At 41.9% G+C, this 18,980-nt stretch overlaps 1 protein-coding gene across 1 annotated transcript in view; it reads right to left on the bottom strand.

Annotated features, from left to right (window-relative positions):
• Positions 1 to 2,446: 2,446 nt before the first annotated feature.
• Positions 2,447 to 18,980, bottom strand: part of PTPRJ (protein tyrosine phosphatase receptor type J) — a 223,209-nt gene continuing 206,675 nt past the window's right edge. The window contains exons 23-25 of the mRNA XM_036923938.2: positions 4,148 to 12,590; positions 3,805 to 3,879; positions 2,447 to 3,669 (exon numbers count right to left, since the gene is read on the bottom strand). Coding sequence (XP_036779833.2) covers positions 12,432 to 12,590 — 159 coding nt within the window. The 3' untranslated portion in view covers positions 2,447 to 3,669; positions 3,805 to 3,879; positions 4,148 to 12,431. The remainder of the gene's footprint in view (positions 3,670 to 3,804; positions 3,880 to 4,147; positions 12,591 to 18,980) is intronic.

The raw sequence follows: 18,980 nt of genomic DNA, 5'->3' as shown, positions 1-18,980 counted from the left end.
AATAATATTGTAAAGTCTGTATATATTGACAGACAACAACTATACTTACCATGGTGAACATTTAATAATGTATATAATTGCTGAATCACTATATTGTACACCTGAAACCAACATAACATTATATATAAATTATATTTTAATTTAAAAAATCAATGAAACTAAGAGGTGGTTTTTCAAAAAAATTAAAAAAGTAGACAAATCTTTAGCTAGACTTACCAAGAAAAAAAGAGAGAGGACTCAAATAAATAAAATTAGAAATGAAAAGTAAGACATTATAACTGATACTACACAAATCCAAAAGATAATACCAGATTACTATAAACAATTACACACCAACACATTGGACAATCTAAAAGAAATGTATAAATTCCTAGAAATATATAACCTACCAAGGCTGAATTAAGAAGAAATAGAAAATCTGAACAGACCAATGGCTGAATGGGTAAAAGAAGCTGTGGTATATATATATTACTGCATGGTATCACTTATATATGGAATCCTGAAAAAAAAAAAGGTAAACTCATAGGAATAGAGAGTAGAAAGGTAGTTGTCAGGGGCTAGCAAGTGAGAGAATTAGGAAAAGGTTGGTAAAGGGTACAAACTTTCAACTATAAGATGAACAAGATCTGAGGCTTTAATGTAAAACATGGTGACTATAGTTGATAACACTGTGTTGTATAATTGAAATTTGCCAAGAGATTAGGACTTAAATATTTTCATACACACATTAAAAAAAATGTGAAGTTTGTGGTAATAGATGTGTCATTTAACCAGATTGGGGAATCCTTCCACAATGTATATATATATTAAATCATCACCATTTGTACTTAAAATATCTTACAATTTCATTTGTCAATTATACCCCAATAAAGCTAAAATTAAATAAAGGAATAAAAAAAGAATGGTGCTATAGACTAAATTGTATCCCCCAAAATTCACTTATTGAAGCCCCAAATATGATGTAATGGTATTTGGAGGTGGGGTCTCTGGGAGATAATTAGAAGAGGTCATGGGAGTGGGGGCCTCATGATAGGATTCAAAGCTTTATAAGAATAGGGAGAGAGAACACTATCCTCCCTTCAAACCCCGGACTTCCCATCATGTGAGCACAGCTAGCAGGCAGCTTCTGCAAGTCAGGAAGAGAGCCCCCACCAGGGAGCCAAATCCACCAGCACCTTGATCTTGGACTTCTAGACCTTAGAACTATGAGAAATAAAGTCCTGTTGTCTAAGCCACCCCATCTAAGGTGTTTTGTTATGGCAGCCTGAGCTCGCTGACACAAATGGGCTCATCCACATATACATCTGGTAATGAAAGACCTCCACAGTATACTGTTAGGTTTTTTTTAAAGGCAACTTGAAATACAGTATGCATGATGTAAATATAATAACTTGTTGATCACATCCATGTATTCTCATTTGTTTCCACTAACCCTCCACAGCTCAGACATTGACCTCTTCTCATTTAGTACAAAAAGTTCTCTGCTACCATCATCATCACGGGAAGAAAAGGAGTCAATCAAGTCTCTGTTCTGTGAGTTGATGACCAGTTCGTCTTCTGGTTCTGTGGCTCACACCCAGGCTTTGTGGCATGATGACAGCATTTGGCAACTAATTATACTCTAAGGAGCTGAGACAAAGAGGCAGGAAAAGTTTGCAAAGGAGCAAATTAGTGTCATCCCTTTGGGATTCTTCAGAGCTAACTGATAATTTCTTTTATCTCCTTGAGATTCCCAAGAGCTTCAGGTAAGTAATTGAAGGCATGATTGGAAGCTGGGAGAATATACCCCCCAGTCAGTATGCAAGTCACTGCTGAGCCAGAACTTGCAGTTCCAGACTCCTCCTGTGACCACAGCATAAATGAAAACCAGTAAATAACGTTTCCAGTACCCCATCAGGTCCACAAAACAAAACGTTAAGATGCAGCTGGGTAGCCTTGCCCACGCAAGAACACAGAGGATATTTCTTCCCCATCTACTCCTTCCCCACACAGATGGCTCTGGAAGAGAGGTGGACCCCAACATTTATGCAGTCCCTACTAGGTGCAGGCACTGTGCTGAGCACTTTATCCATTGGCCTGATCAATGTGTCACAGGATGCAAATGATCATCAATATCCACAGTTCTCCCCCTTCTTCATGGGTACACAGCTAAATGTTATTTCCCTATCAGTGCAATGTGGATGAAAGCAATATATGTCATTTCCAAACCTAGCCCATAGAAACCTCCCACACAGTCTTCCACTTTCTCTTCCTCTTTTGCCAGCTGAATGGTGTCTCTCTGGATAACCTTGAGAGACTTGGGTTAGAAGTAATGGAAGTTGTACCAGCCTGGGTCCTTGAACGGTACCAGCCACATTAAACTGTGACATAGGTATATGTCTGGGGGTTGTTTGTTATACAGCAGTTAGTTTACCCAATTCATACAATCTTTGTCACATCTGGAAAATACAAATTAAATTACATCTGTTATTTATCCATCTAATGGTTCAAGGCCACACCTTCTTTGTTAGCAAGAGTTCATTACCTCTCACATAATGCTGGACCCCATCCGTGTCCCAGATAGTCCAAGAACTTTTCTGAGGAACTTTCAGTCCAAAGGACTCCTGCTTCCACAGGCCATGTGGGAAGAGAGGAATTAAAAATCTGACCAGGCTTTGTCTGTGTTCACACCATGTAACTGGTCCTGCATAATCTGATGGATGTGGGTCCACTGCCCATGGCTGTGATGGTGCTGGACCCCTCTATGCCATACTTAGACTCCATATCTGAGCTCTAGGGTCATAACTCTCTTTTTTCATTCTCATGGGCTCAGCTATTGCTCCCCAAAGCATGAGAGTCCAGGATGGCTAGATCCAGAGGTACTTCCAGTCCCGGCCACATGCTGCGCCAAATCAAGCCTCCCCCACAAACTCAAGCGCTGAACCTCTATCACCCACTCTGGTCCCTCTTAACCTCCTGGATTCCCTCTTGGGGCTTTTAATCTTCTTTTATGCTGGTGGATCATAGTCAATGTTACTGTGAACCACCAAAATAGGTTTCCATAATTGGAAATCTCAGAAACCAAAAGTTAGGGGTCTCAGCCCTTTCCCTCCCAGAAAGCCCCTTGCTGTGTACAAAAATTGTACATACCAAGAAAAAAGGCCCTTCTTGCTCTGCCTCAGGAAATTCATAATAAATAGGTACCTACACACACTACTTCTGCATTATTAAGCAGGGCACTCAATTAACTTCACATAACAAAGACATTTACTCCAAGGAAACTTTCTGCCTCTGCCTCCACAAAGCAGCAGCCAGCAGTTCATCTTTAATTTTGCACGCATTATCTCATTTAAGGCTGTAAGTAAATGCTTTTATCCTCACGTTACAGGCAAAGAACTAGAGGCTCAAAGAGGTGGAGTGGCTTGTCTCACACTATCACAACTGGTGGTCAGTTAGGATATAAATCAGGGCCATCTGACTCCAAAGCCTAGAGCAGTTTCTGAGGATCAGGAACCTGGTAGCAGCTTAGCTGGATAGTTCTGGCTCAGGGTCTCCCAGGGAGTTTCAGTCAGGCTGTTGGCTGGGCCACAGTCATCTGAAGGCCTAACTGGAGCTGGAGAAAATGCTTCCAGGATTACAGGTGGCAGGAGGTTCAGCTCCTCACCAGGTGGGCCTCGCACAGGGCTGCTCCTGAGGAAGAAGGATCAGATCGGAAGCTGCAGAGCCTTTCACAGCCTCACCCAGCAACAGCATGCCATCGCTGCCGCTGCCGCTGCTGCCACCGGCCACACAGCCCTGCGCCGGCAAGATGTGCAGGGGATGGACCTGAAGGCAAGGGTCCTGGGGCCGTCCTGGTTGAGAACGTGGGATAGTTTTCCTTGTTTTTCTTATCTAAATTTCCTAAAATTGGTTTACCAAGAACATATTATGTAATAAATTATAAGGGAAAAAGCTACCGACTGCTGGCAAAGGTACCTCCTCAGCCCTGTTGTTGGCTTTTAAGCATCAATCTCCTAGTTCCTTTTCTAATCTCATTTTTCGCCATTGCCTTCTCACAGCCTAACCGAAGATTGCTTCCTCAACCCAGTCATCTGGCGCCACCTAGTGGCCGCATTAAGAACTGCTGCCCCAGCCTACGCGGTTCAGTTCTTGGGTCCCAAGGCCTTACCTGCCTGCAGCAAAGTGACCTTGATAGGAGGTAAAAGCTCTGGTCTCATGTTTTTCTTCAGCAGTGCCAGGGATCTCTCCTGTCCAGCGCTGGAGGTAACTGCGAAATACAAGAAGGGATGGGAGGGCTGTCAGAACTTGTGGGAACCTCTATACTCCCTGCCTTCTTCTGCTCCCCAGATGCCAACTCACCCTCGACCCTGGCAGACCCCCACCCACCCAGGGACAATAAAGGGGCCCTTGTCTCCTCCAGCTTTACAGCTCAGAATCTAATGTCCAAAAACTTAAAGTTCTTTTTTAACAAACTGCTAGCAAGAAGAGGTACTTCCAAGCCTTGTGTTCACACTCATTCTAAAGAACTTTTTAAAATCTGACATATTTAAAAATACATTGTAGCTTTTTTAATCAGAGAGAAAAAATACTGTTTTAATTATTCTTAACAAGCATGCCATATTCATTGAGAGAAACTGGAAAATGAGGCAAGTGAAAATAAAAATAAAAGCCACTCATAATCCCACCATTACATTATTCTGGAGTTGTCTTTGTCTTTTATGCATTTACCTAATTTGCTAATGTGATTATTCCCTACTGGAAGTTTTATAAATAGCTTTTTCACTTAAGCTTTACATATGATAAAAGCACAAGATCATCAAATATTTATTCCCAGTGCTGTACACCCAAGTTGGCTCTACTAATTTTTATCAAACTAAGTTCTGGAAGCAGAAGACATTTGAATGCTAGGCCATTCTGTAATTTAGCCTATTTTTTTCAAAAAGCACACAGCTAACAATAGGTCGGCAATAGAATTTAAAGAATTTGATTTATTGCATCCTCCTGCCCTCCCCAAACCAATAGTGGATGCAGAAGAGTTTTGTGACAACTTTGGCCTGAATCAAAGCATGAAGACTATGGATGCATTCCCCTACCAAGTGTCATCTCTGAGCAGGAAGCCCAGAGAGCAGATCGTATCATAATCTTTAGTGAAGGCCTTTAGCAGAGGCGTGTAAGCAAATCCTGACTTTTTTCTCTTATGTGATAGATAACCCCAGATTCTATTCATAATTGCCATGTTAAGAAATTGACTATCTTAAACAAAATCATCTACTGTTGAAAGAAATGACAAAAAACCAAGTTTTAGAGTTGGTTCAGATCCCAGTTCCAATTACTAGCTATGAGGCTGTTTTGGTTAGTTATTGCCACAAAGAAAAAAAGCTACTTTAATAAATGACCCCAAAGTCACAGATTCTCATGGAGTCAGTTATTCACATAGATGTGTAGGTCAGGTAGAGGCCAGCTAACCTAGGCAGGGCTGGGCCAGGTGTCCATGGTGGAGCCCAGCCAGGGCAGCTCTGCTCCACATATATGCATTCTAGGGCCCAGGCTCACAGAACAGCAGCTGCCCAGGGGAGATTTTCTGTTCACAGCAATGGTTGAAGTACAAGAGTGAACCAAGTCTCTTACAGTCTGGGTTCAGAACTAGTGCTATCACTTCCACCCACAACTGTGTGGGCCAAAGCAAATCACCTGGCCTTGTCTTTAGCCAGAGACAAGGGAGGGGAGTGCTGTGGCTCATAGCAATCATGTGTCTCAGATCCTCCCAACTCACTCCTTCTTCACGGCCATTATCCTCCCCAAATTACTATTATCTTTTCCAAAAGTATTAACAGGTTTCCCTGCTTCCAGTCTCCCCTTCAACAACCCATTCTCTGTACAGTGACAAGCACAATCATGACACCTGCTACTGGAAACTCTGATGGCCTCCCACTGCTTGTAGACTCACATCCCATCTCCTTCCCACAGCTCATAAAGCCCAGCACGATTGCCTGCCTACATCTCCAGCTTCATATCATGCTCTTCACTCCCTCACTAGCTATGGTCCAGAGATCCAGTCTTCTAACTGTTCTTCAAAGTGCAAAATTCACTGGGGTCTGGTGCACTCTGCCCTTCTTGTCCCTCCCTCCAGGATGGCTGCCTCATTTGAGCTGCAGTGTCAGCAGATGTGTGTTTGATTCTAATTTCCTGTCTCTCTGATGGGCCCTTACATTCCACAAGGCCAGTGATCATGCCTGTTTTGTTCACAAACATACATACCCAGGGCCCACTGCCAGCCCATAGATGACCAATAAAAATTTAAGTAGATAAATGAATATTGGATTTTAATATCCCAGGCAATAGGCTGTGTGTCTCAGCATGTTACAGCATCAAAATTATAACCATATGCCTATATGCAAAAAATGTTAACTGTCACCTTTTTCTTACTCAACTTAATCTCAAGCCCCCACTCTGCTCAGTGGCAGGGCCTGAGACATTAGGGTAAGCCCCTGGAAACTTCCCAGTTGATGGTGTGATGGCTAGATGACACTGGGGCTCACAATACCCATGGGAGGATGCCCTTGTAGGAGCCTAAGTCTCTAAACTTCCTCAGCCTGAATAAGATGTTAACCTACGTCGACCTCTGCTCAGGGGCACAGGGCTATGTATTCAGTAAGCCACAGACACGGCACTCCCAACACTCCAGAAAAGCTTCAGCTTTCTGCTACCTATCTATCAAAAGTAGAAAAGTCCTGTGATTTCCACTCAATCAATTTGGGTAAGAGAAGAACTACAGCTCAAGCCTCCAGACCCAGGCCACCCTTCATACCACCATACATCCAGGAGCATCTTTTTAAAAGCAAAACACCTTCTATCCTCAACCAGTGGAGCAATTGTGTCTGGAGTAATTAAACTGTGATATGCTCCACATCTGTACTTTTTACCTAATCAGAAAAGTAAACAGCAATGGGCCTGGGGCAAAGCTGGGCCCACTGAGGGACACCATTCCTGGAACACCAACCTTTGTCCACACAGCACTCCACAGTACACAACCCAGGAATGTGCTAGATTGTTACTAGTTATTTTGCACTTGGAAAGCCAGGCAGCATCGAGCCATGTCTCCAGATGGTTGTGAAGGGCAAGGACAGTGAGAGAGAGAGAGAGAGAGAGGGAAGGCAGGGACAGAGAGAATGCCGCTGGCAACGTCCTGGAAAGCCCTGAGAGGCCCCTTACTGATCTGTCCAATGTCTGTGACGGCTAAGAACCTAGCAAGGACCTGACAGCCAGGGACATGGCTCCCACAGAAAGTGCTCTGCTGTCCCCTGTTCCGTGTGGTAAATTACGCTTTTTACTCACATTAACAGGACATAATTGGCATTAGCCAGTCAAGGGTCTGGTGTCCTTTCCTCTGTCCTGTGATGGACACCATGTGACCAACATGCAGCTTCCACCCAAAGACAACAGTGAAGGCAGAACTGTGTATGTGTGTGTTTACTCATATATATGTGTGTACACACACATGCATGTGCACCTGGTGCAGTTTTAAAGGTGAGACTGTCTCAACCACACACAATTCTAAGGCTCATGCCTTTCAAGGTCACAGCCACCACCTCACCCCTTCCTGCATCTCATGCACCAGCTTCCCTGAAAAGCTCTCATTCTCCAAGAAAGGCATCCACTTCCACAGCCACAGCCTTACCCCCTTTATTCTTATGCTGAAATTCTGTTTAAGACAGCTCAAATACCATGTACTCTTAAGTCTTCTGGAATCCATTAACCTATTCCTTTCAACCCCTGGTATTTCTCGGGTTTCAGTTTGCATTTGCATCACACATACCACTGCCCCTCCCTGCGGACTGTCTGCTTCTCATGGGCAGGACTTCTACATTCATCTTTGCCTCCCTGCCAGGCCAAAGAAGTGTGTTCTGCTGCTGCCCAGTCTCTCCCCCAAAGCAGGGGTCGTGTGGAGAGCATGTGGGGGGTGTTGCAGAGCTTTCTCCCTGATGCAGTGTGACCACAAGGCCTCTCACGTGGGGATGATGAACTGCTGCAGCAACCTTATCAGAACAGACGCTACATGAGGGCACAAATTTTTGTCCGCTTTGTTCACTGCTGAGCCCTCAGCCACTGAGGTGTAGTGGCAGGTGCATAGTAGGCACTCAATTCATAGCTGTTGAATGGATTTGTCTCAGGAAAGATAAACAAAAGAGAGCTCAAAACAAAATCATCTTAGTCTGCTTAGAGTTTGCATCAATGGATAAGGGGGGAGACAGGAAATAAAAACCACACAAAATGCCACAGAATACCAATTAATTCTGCGATTCTCTGAATCCATTAACAAAAAGCCCTCTAAAAATCCTGCATGCCTGAGGCATGTATGCCACCACCAAGTGGGTGTCTGTGCACCTGCTGACCCATGGGCCTGGCCCTCTGAGAGCAAGTGCAGCTGCATCAGAGACACACATGCAGTTCGGCCAAGGCTCCTCTTCACCTCATCACGCTGCATGTGTGTTTGGGGCTGAATTATGTCTCTTCAAAATTCATGTTAAAGTCCTAAACCCGGTACCTCAAAAGGTATGTGGAGACAGGGTCTTTAAAGAGGTAATTAAGATTAACTTAGGTGGTTAGGGTGGGCCCTACTCCACCATGCCTAGTGTCCTGAGAGAACATGGTGATTAGGCCACAGACACACCCAGGAGGAAGACCACGTGTCCACAGGGAGACAGCCACCTACAGGCCAAGGAGAGCAGCCTCAGAAGAAGCCGACTCTACGGTCACCTTGATCTCAGACTTCAAGCTGCAAGACTGTGAGAAAATTCATTTGCTCAAACCCCTCAGTCTGTGGCACTCTGTTACAGCGGCCCCAGCAAGCTAATACCAGGAAGAAAATCCCAAGGGAAACACGTTTTTGCTAAGGATACTCCAAGTGAATGCAGGCCAGTAAACTACATGGTAATACAGTGGTATGGACATAAAGTAAGGATGCGGGAAAATAAACAAACAAAGGGATAATGTGTTGACATTTTTTATATTTGCTATTTGTAAGTCTTAAAAAATTTTTTTTTCAGGCCATTTTTTCCTTAGAAAAAAAAAAAGAAGCAACCAACAGCAATACTCTGTTACAAGTATAACAAACATTGGAAATATGCATTGGAAATTAGAGATTCCAAAATAGTTAGAAGGAAATTACAGTTTTAGAGTCCACATCAACACATCCTATTCATACGCGCCCCCAAGGGAGAAAAACTATGGTATGTTCAACACTTGACTGCTACACATAGACGAGAAACTCAGAGCTTGGGCTTTGGAGGCAAAGCAACATCAGTGACCTAGTCTTGCTTATTAGCTTCATAACGAAATCAAACGTTTAAGGGGAAAACCAGGACTCTTCATCTCAGACGAAAAGCAAACACAAATCCCCTACAGAGTTGGCCCCCACCCCCCAGGGGCCTCTGACCTGATGAAGCCCAACCCAGTGGAGCCACATATGTCAGGGCCTAGCTGAGGTTACCAGGTAGCCACAGGACATGGGCACCACCGTTTCCTGCTGGCACCATTCACCACTAGATGTAACTCTGGAGGCAAAATATCCTGGCTCTTGGAAGAAAATGTCTATGGCCCAAATTCTCCATACCAACTGACCATCAACCTTTAGTGCTTTCAACTACTCCCACCCCGGCTGCTTCTGTGTGTGCAAATGGCTAGTACTACAGCCAGGGGAGCCACACATGCCCACCATGCCATGGGACCCCTCAAATCTTAGCTCACTGCTCCTGGGAGGGTTTGGGGCAGCTCAAAAGCACCTTCTCTTCTCTCTGGCCAACCCCCGGCCCACATGTCCTTTATATTTACACGTTTATCCTCCCTTTTCAGTCACTGTGCTATTAATGACCCATGGGTCCCATCTGCAAACCTCTTCAGGATGCAGAGATGCACCATGACCTTGGTGTGAGCTGCCATGTGGAACCCATGCCTCTCCACCATGAGCCTTCTTCCCTGGTCAGGAACAGTATTGGAGCGGCTTGCTGGGGCTGCTGCCACGTCCCAAGCCCACACCAGGCAGAAGGCAGGAGGGTTTCTGTTTTTTTGCATTTTTATACAATATGTTTATAATTATTGTTGCTTTAACTTTTTAAAGGAATTAAAGCCAAGTCCCCTCCAAATTCTCCATGGCAGTGACATGGGCAGGAAAGGGTGGGGCATCTACATGGGACTTGACAGACATCCATCACAATGGTTTCCTGACAAACGGGAGTGAGGAAAGGTGTGTCCCTAACCCACTGGCTCCACAGGGACCTTTGGAGGAAGCTGCAGAACTCTCCAGGGCCGCATGCATTAAGGGGAAGACCAGAGCAAAGGAAGCCATCCGCCCAGTTTCTCTCAATACCCTGGGATGATGTGGCTTCCCTAATCCAACCCACAGGGCCAAAGCCCCTCTGAAGCTGAGTCAAGTGGTCACGCCCTGGCCTGGTCAACCCATTTCTTTAAGGGCCTGAGACTGAATGGACTGCCTACTACCCAAGAGAGCAAAGAATTCTGCAAGAAGTGCAATTTCCCTTTGGGAAGGAAGGTTCTACCAAAGCACACCACCACCACCTCTCCTTTTAATCCTTTCAGTACCTCAGAGGGAGAGGGGACAAAAGACAGGCAGTGCTGAACCTCTGGACCAGATCAAGGCTCTCAGCACGCTGTGGTTCAGCCTTCATAACTCACTAACGTGTCGAGTCAGTCATCAAAGTGTCAGCGAGTCAAGGAGCACGGCAGGGTCAGGAGATGGGCTCCCACAGGGCAGCAGTGACCAGGGCACGCAGAGAAGACCCTGCTCCCATTTTCAAAATGACACATTGTCCTAAGTTTACAGCAGGATTTATTACTATGGAGAACTGCCACAAGACTCCAGGGACTTGGGAATTCCTTCATAAGACCTCATATACTTCATTGCCTATTGGAGAAGAAACTCAAAACTTCTTCAAAATACAACCTGAGCCACAATGTAAAATAAAAAGAAACAAATCCTTTCATGTTAATGCCTTTAGAAGTTTACAGATTATGTACCAATAAAATAAATCCACATAAATTCTGAGATTCCTGGTGAATACACACCTGAAGCAAAAAAAAAACAAAAATAAAATATTAATCTACATTAAAAATAATCAAAGTAATTATAGCAGCAGTATAGTGAAAAGCAGTTTTAAAAATAATAATTACATCTTTGATACAAACTCAAACTTTACACCTCAATTCAAAGAAATGACTGTTTTAGGAGTTTAGTATATATATATATATATATATATATATATATAATATACACACACACACACACACACACACAGTAGATACCAATATGTGTCACTGCAGAGAGACTAAAGCCAGTGGACTTTGAGGGAGGAGGGATTAATTGGACAGTTTTCAGACTGAAGTGTTCACAGATTGCCACACTTTTAAAAACACACACACAGGACACACAGACACACATCAAATGCCAACCTGAGTAAAACGTTACTAAAAACCTAGAGCATCATGAATCACTAAGTCACATATTGCACCTATAAATAATCCTTCTTACCAAATACTGAAATGAGAAAAAGGATAAAACAGGGATAAGAAAAGATTACATCACTGAGGGGCTCCTCCACTTCCTCCCCACCAGAAATTCTCAAGGTGACAGTTTCCACTCTCACTCAACCAATGGGCTGAAATGTGGCCAACAAAAGTGTCTTTGGGGAAAACTGTAGGGCAAAAGGAAGAAAAAAGAGAGCATAAAATGGGGGTGTGGGGAGTAGGCTTGGGGGAGGCCTCCTCTAATCAAATGAGAACAGAAATCTTACTGAGAAGGCTGAACCTCTGATACTAAACTACAGTTTAAATATTCTGCATATTCCAATTATGAGATTCAATACAAAAATATAGATATCTACTGAGTTTTGCCTGTGGAAGCATAATTCAGAAAAGGCACATGTTCAAATAGAAAACCCAGGGGGAAGAGGCACCACATACCCATCCCTAAGTGATAATCATCCACAATTATGTATTTTCCATCAGCTAGATTCCAAGATACAGTAGGTAAAAATAGACCTCTGATACTTAAAATATATTCAACCCAACACAATCCTGGCTTTAGCATGTGAATCATATAAAATTTTCTCTTTTAAAAAGAATCTGTTTTGAAAAAGAAAAAAAAAATCATAGCTCACTTTTCCTGCTGTTCCATAATTTTCAAGAAAAAAAAGTGAGCTCATCCCACTGGTAATCGGAATGGAGTTGATTTGCTCACCACCCACCCACAGCTCCTGATGGCCCCAACTTCTCATTGTCATGTTTTACACATGCAGCTTCACACCCTCAAATAAGTTCTAACAAAACAGAACAAAGAATTAAGGTATTAGACACATAAAAACATGTCAACATTGGGGCATTTTCCTTTGCTGTGGGTGTGACAGTCTAATTGACTCCAGAAAGGTTTTCCTTTGGAATTAAGCGATGTAACCATTTGTCTTTCCAAATGCAGTCACTGGTGTAAGATTTTCATAAATTGTCATTGCAGTTGTGTTCTGGTAGATGAGATTGACTTTTGAGTCCTTCTGGGATCTGATGATATCCAGAACACACTGATTGAGAAAAACATACTGGTCCTGTTAGAAAAGGAAAGAAAGAAATCAAATGAGCACAGATCCCAGATTTTTGTCCCCAAAGTGATCTTCAAACAGATTACTACCACCCCCATCCAAGCCCACCCATCCCACAGCAAACACATCAAGTTAACATGTGTCAACAGGTAATAACATTCTGGTGAAATCTGAAACTACAGAAAACAAGATTCTCATCATCAATGATTCTTAACCAGAGGGACAGACTCCCCATACCCACCACCCCCAGGAGAAATACCAGACTCTCTAGAAGGACAAAGAAATAAAGTAGAGGAAAAAATGCACAGTGCATTCGAATGATGAAAAGTACAGTAAGATTTTCTTGACTAGAGAGGATGTGCAGTATAAAGATTAAATTGTGAATCTCAGTGCCCAGGACATTAAACATTTGCAGAAGGGGTAGGTAAAAGGGCAAATGGTTGGGGCAGAGTTGAGTGAAGACTCTTCATGCAAGCGTATCAGAACCTTCAGGTAGACATTCAGAAGACAAGTAAGAAATATATGCTGATAAAAACCCAAAAGGAGAGGAGACTGGATTAAAGATGGCGGCATAAGAGATGAGACAGAGAACTCTTCCTAAAACCACACATAATACGAAAATAATTAATACAACTAATCCTGAAAGAGCAACAGGAAAGAAGGATGCACCAGACTGCATACACCTGGAGAAAAGAACAGACCTCATGGAACAGGGTAACATACTAAAGCCCTGACCTGGCAGGACCCAAGCCCTTCCCCCAGCCCAGCTCACTGGCTAGAGGAAGAGAAATGGAGTGGGTAGGGAGTAGAGGCCTGGGACTGCTGAACACCTAGCTGTAGAGATCTGCTCTGGGAGCACAAACCTACATTGCATGCTGCTCTGGTGATTAGGGGGGTTGGAAAGCTAAGACAGGCAGAATACATGGAGAGACTAAGATTCCAGCCACTTGTGGAAAACAGTGATCCATATCCGGCTTCTCTGAGTGGGAAGTCTGAGAGACTTCCTAACAGAGGGCTGCTAAAGAGGTAAGGATTGCACAGAGCTTAATGCTCAGGAGAAAGGACAGGTAGACAAAATTGTCTGAGTGCACTCTGCCTAGCAGGCTGGGAACTTTCAGTATCTTCAGGTGCTCCAGCCCCCTGGCTGGCTACACAGCTCCAAGGCTCCCCACTGTGATATGCAGTTTCCTGCACCTTCCTGCCAGCCATCCCGAAACCTGGATTACAAACAGACTAAACCCCTGCCCTGGCATCAGGAGAGCCAGAGGGAAGACACACCTACAGCAGCTACAAATGCAAAGCATAGAGGCTTACACCTATGTGTTTGGCCCACTGATTCAGGCAGTGGAGATAGGCATAGCAGCCAGGAAGCAGGAAACAGCTCTTTCCTCCCCCCAGGCACCAGCACCACTTCCCTGGGACCGGAACATTGCTCCAGGGGCTGAGCAGCTCCAGAGAGTAGAGCATCTGGGCACTAGAGGGTGCCATATATGAATATGAAATGTCAAAGGGACCTGGTTCAAACAAAAATACCACAAACACCAGAAAAAGAGTCAAATGAAACCAATTTCATCAATCTTCCTGAAAGAGATTTAAAAATAAAAATAAACATGCTCCTGGAGGTACATAAAAATACTGAAGAACTGAGGAATGAATTCTGGTTGGAAATCCAATCATCATGAAATAAAATGGAAGGTTTTAAAAGCAGATTAGATATGGTGGAAGAGATGATAAATGTAATAGAAATTAGAGAAGAGGAACACAAAGAAGCTGCGGCACAGAGAGAAAAAGGATCTCTAAGAATGAAAGAATATTGAGAGAACTGTGAGGCCAATCCAATGGAACAATATTCGCATTATAGGGGCACCAGGAGAACAAGAGAGAGAAAAGGGACAGAAACTGTCTTTGAGGAGGTAAATGCTGAAAATGTCCCCAATCTGGGGAAAAAGACAGTCTCTCAGGCCATGGAGGTGCACAAATAGCCTAACACAAGGGACTCAAGGAAGACAACACCAAGACATAATAATTAAAATGGCAAAGATCAGAAGTAATGACAGACTATTAAAAGCAGCCAGAGAGAGAAAGAAGATCACATACAAAGGAAACCCATTAGGTTATCATCAGACTTCTCAGCAGAAACCTTACAGGCCAGAAGGGAGTGGCATGATATATTTAATGCAATGAAGCAGAAGGAGCTCAAACCAAGAATACTCTACCTGGAAAGATTATAATTTAAATTTGAATGAAGGATTAAACAATTTCCAGATAAGCAAAAGCTGACAGACTTTACCTCCCAATAACTGTCTCTACATTGTATTTTCGAGGGACTGTTACAAATGGAAGTGTTCCTAAGGCTAAATAGCTGTCACCAGAGGTAGTAAAACCACAGTAAAGAAAGTAGAACAGTTAATTACTAAGCAAATGCAAAATTAAATCAACTAACCTGAAAGTCAGTCAAGGGATAGAGAAAGAGTACAGAATATGATAACAAATATATAAAGAATGGAGAAAGAAGAAAAAGGAGGAAAAAATAAAAGAATCTTTTCGATTGTGTTTCTAATAGCATACAAGTGAGTTAAGTTAGACTCTTAGTTAGTAAGGAAGTGACCCTTGAACCTTTGGTAACCAGGAATCTAAAGCCTGCAATGGCAATAAGTACATATCTATCAATAATCACCCCATATGTAATTGGTCTAAATGCAACAATCAAAACACATAGATTCACTGAATGGATAAAAAAATAAGACCTAACTATATGCTGCTTACAAGAGACTCACTTCAAACCCACAGACATAGACAAAAAGTGAAGGGATGGAAAAAGATATTTCATGCAACTAAAATGGAGAAAAAAGCAGGTGTTGCAGTACTTGTATCAGACAAAATAGACTTCAAAACAAAGAAAGTCACGAGAGACAAGGACATTACATAATGACAAAGAGGTCAATCCAACAAGAGGATATAACCACTATGCACCCAACACAGGATCACCTACATGTGTGAAACAAATTCTAACAGAATTAAAAGGTGAAATAGAATGCAATGGATTCATTTTAGGAGACTTCAACACACCACTCACTCTGAAGGACAGATCAACCAGACAGAAAATAGTTAAGGAGACAGAAGCACTGAACAACACATTAGAACAGATGGACCTAACAGACTTCTACAGAACTCTACACCCAAAAGTAGCAGGACACACATTCTTCTCAAGTGCACATGGAACATTTTCAAGAATAGATCATATACAAGGACACAAAAAGAACCTCAGTAAATTCAAAAAGATTGAAATTGTACCAACCAGCTTCTCAGACCACAAAGGTATGAAACTAGAAATAAATTACACAAAGAAAACGAAAAAGCCCAACACATGGAGGCTTAACAACATGCTCCTAAATAACCAATGGATCAATGACTAAATGAAAACTGAGATCAAGCAATAAATGGAGACACATAACAACAATATTTCAACACTGCAAAATCTGTGGGATGCTGCAAAGGCCGTGCTAAGAGGGAAGTATACTGCCATACAGGCCTACCCCAAGAAAGAAGAACAATCCCATATGAACAGTCTAATTAACAAAACTAGAAAAAGAAGAACAAATGAGGTCCAAAGTCAGTAGAAGGAGGGACATAATAAAGATCAGAGCAGAAATAAATAAAATCGAGAAGAATAAAACAATAGAAAGAATCAATGAAAGTAGGAGCTAGTTCTTCAAGAAAAAAAACAAAATAGATAAACCTTTAGCCAGACTTATCAAGAAAAAAGAGAGTCTACACACATAAACAGAATCAGAAATGAGAAAGAAAAATCACTACAGACACCACAGAAATACAAAGAATTATTAGAGAATACTATGAAAAATTATATGCTAACAAACTGGATAACCTAGAAGAAATGGACAACTTTCTAGAAAAATACAGCATTCCAAGGATGACCCAGAAAGAAATAGAAAATCTGAACAGACCAATCACTAGCAATGAAATTGAACTGGTAATCAAAAAACTACCTAAGGACAAAACCACTGGACCAGACGGCTTCACCACTGAATTTTACCAAACATTTAGTGAATATCTAATGCCCATCCTCCTTAAAGTTTTCCAAAAAGTAGAAGAGGAGGGAATACTTCCAAACTCATTCTATGAGGCCAGCATCATTCTAATACTATAACCAGACAAAGACACCACAAAAAAAGAAAATTCCTGACCAATATCCCTGATGAACATAGATGCAAAAATACTCAACAAAATATTAGCAAATTAAGTTAAAAAATACATCAAAAAGATTATCCATCATCATCAAGTAGGATTTATTCCAGAGATGCAAGGATGGTACAGTATTAGAAAATCCATCAACATCATCCACCACATCAACAAAAGAAGGATAAAAACCACATGATCACCTCCATAGATGCCATAAAAGCATTCGACAAAATTCAATATCATTCATGACAAAAACTCTCAACAAAATGGGTATAGAGGGCAAGTACCTCAACATAATAAAGGCCATATATGACAAACACACAGCCAACATCATACTTAACAGTGAAAAGCTGAAAGCTTTTCCTCTAAGATTGGGAACAAGACAAGGATTCCCACTCTCTCCACTTCTATTCAACATAGTTCTGGAGGTGCTTGCCACGGCAATCAGACAACACAAAGAAATAAAAGGCATCCAGATTGGTAAAGAAGAAGTTAAACTGTCAGTTTGCAGATGACATGATATTGTACACAAAAAGCCATAAAGAACCCACTCCAAAACTACTAGATCTAATATCTGAATTCAGCAAAGCTGCAAAATACAAAATTAATACACAGAAATCTGTGGCATTCCTATACACTAATGTTGAACTATCATATAGAGAAATCAGGAAAACAACTCCATTCACAATTGCATCAAAAAGAATAAAACACTTGGGAATAAACCTAACCAAGGAAGTGAAAGATCTATACCCTGAAAACTACAGGATACTCTTAAGATAAATTAAAGAAGACACGAATAAATGGAAATTCATCCCATACTCTTGGGTAGGAAGAATTGTCAAAATGGCCATCCTGCCTAAAGCAATCTATAGATTCAGTGCAATCCCTATCAAAGTACCAACAGCATTCTTCAACGAACTAGTGAAAATAGTTCTAAAATTCATATGGAACCACAAAAGACCCCAAATAGCCAAAGCAATCCTGAGAAAGAAGAATAAAGCTGGGGGGATTATGCTCCCCAACTTCAGGCTCTACTACAAAGCCACAGTAATCAAGACAATTTGGTCCTGGCACAAGAACAGGCCCATAGACCAATGGAACATTCTAGAGAGTCCAGATATTAACCCAAGCATATATGGTCAATTAATATATGATAAAGGAGCCATGGATATACAATGGGGAAATGACAGCCTCTTCAACAGTTGATGTTGGCAAAACTGGACAGTTACATGCAAGAGAAGGAAACTGGACTATTGTCTATCCCCATACACAAAAGGAAACTCGAAATGTATCAAAGACTTGAATGTAAGTCATGAAACAATAAAACTCTTAGAAGAAAACAGGCAAAAATCTACTGAATACAAACATTAGCAACTTTTTCCTGAACACATCTTCTTGGGAAAGGGAAACAAAAGCAAAAATGAACACATGGGACTACATCAAACTAAAAAGTTTCTGTACAGCAAAGTAAACCATCAACAGAACAAAAAGGCATCCCACAGTATGGGAGAATATATTTGTAAATGACGTATCTGACAAGGGGTTAACATCCAAAATATCTAAAGTACTCACATGCCTCAACAAACAAAAAGCAAATAACCCAAATAAAAAATGGGCAGAGGATATGAATAGACACTTCTCCAAAGAAGAAATTCAGATGGCCAACAGGCACATGAAAAGATGCTCCACATCACTAATTATCAGGGAAATGTAAATAAAAACCACAATGAGATACATGTCATACCACTTAGGATGGCCAGTATCAAAAAGACTAAGAACAACAAATGCTGGTGAGGATGCAGAGAAAGGAGAACCCTCCTACACTGCTGGTGGGAATGTAAGCTAGTTCAACCATTGTGGAAAGCAGCATGGAGGTTCCTCAAAAAACTAAAAATAGAAATAGCATTTAACCAGGGAATTCCACTCCTAGGAATTTACCCAAAGAATTTAATTTCTCAGATTCAAAAAGACATATGCACCCCTATGTTTATTGCAGCATTATTTACAACATCCAAGATTTGGGAGCAACCTAAGAGTCCATCAGTAGATGAATGGATAAAGAAGATGTGGTACATATACACAATGGAATACTATTCAGCCATAAGAAAGAAACAAATCGTATCATTTGCAACAAGAAGGATGGAGCTGAAGGATTTTATGCTCAGTGAAATAAGGCAGGTGGAGAAAGCCAAGTAC

Source organism: Manis pentadactyla, chromosome 9, assembly GCF_030020395.1.
Source record: "Manis pentadactyla isolate mManPen7 chromosome 9, mManPen7.hap1, whole genome shotgun sequence".
Taxonomy (NCBI): domain Eukaryota; kingdom Metazoa; phylum Chordata; class Mammalia; order Pholidota; family Manidae; genus Manis; species Manis pentadactyla.
Note: the sequence above shows the minus strand (reverse complement) of the source record. Positions and strands in the feature narration are given on the sequence as shown.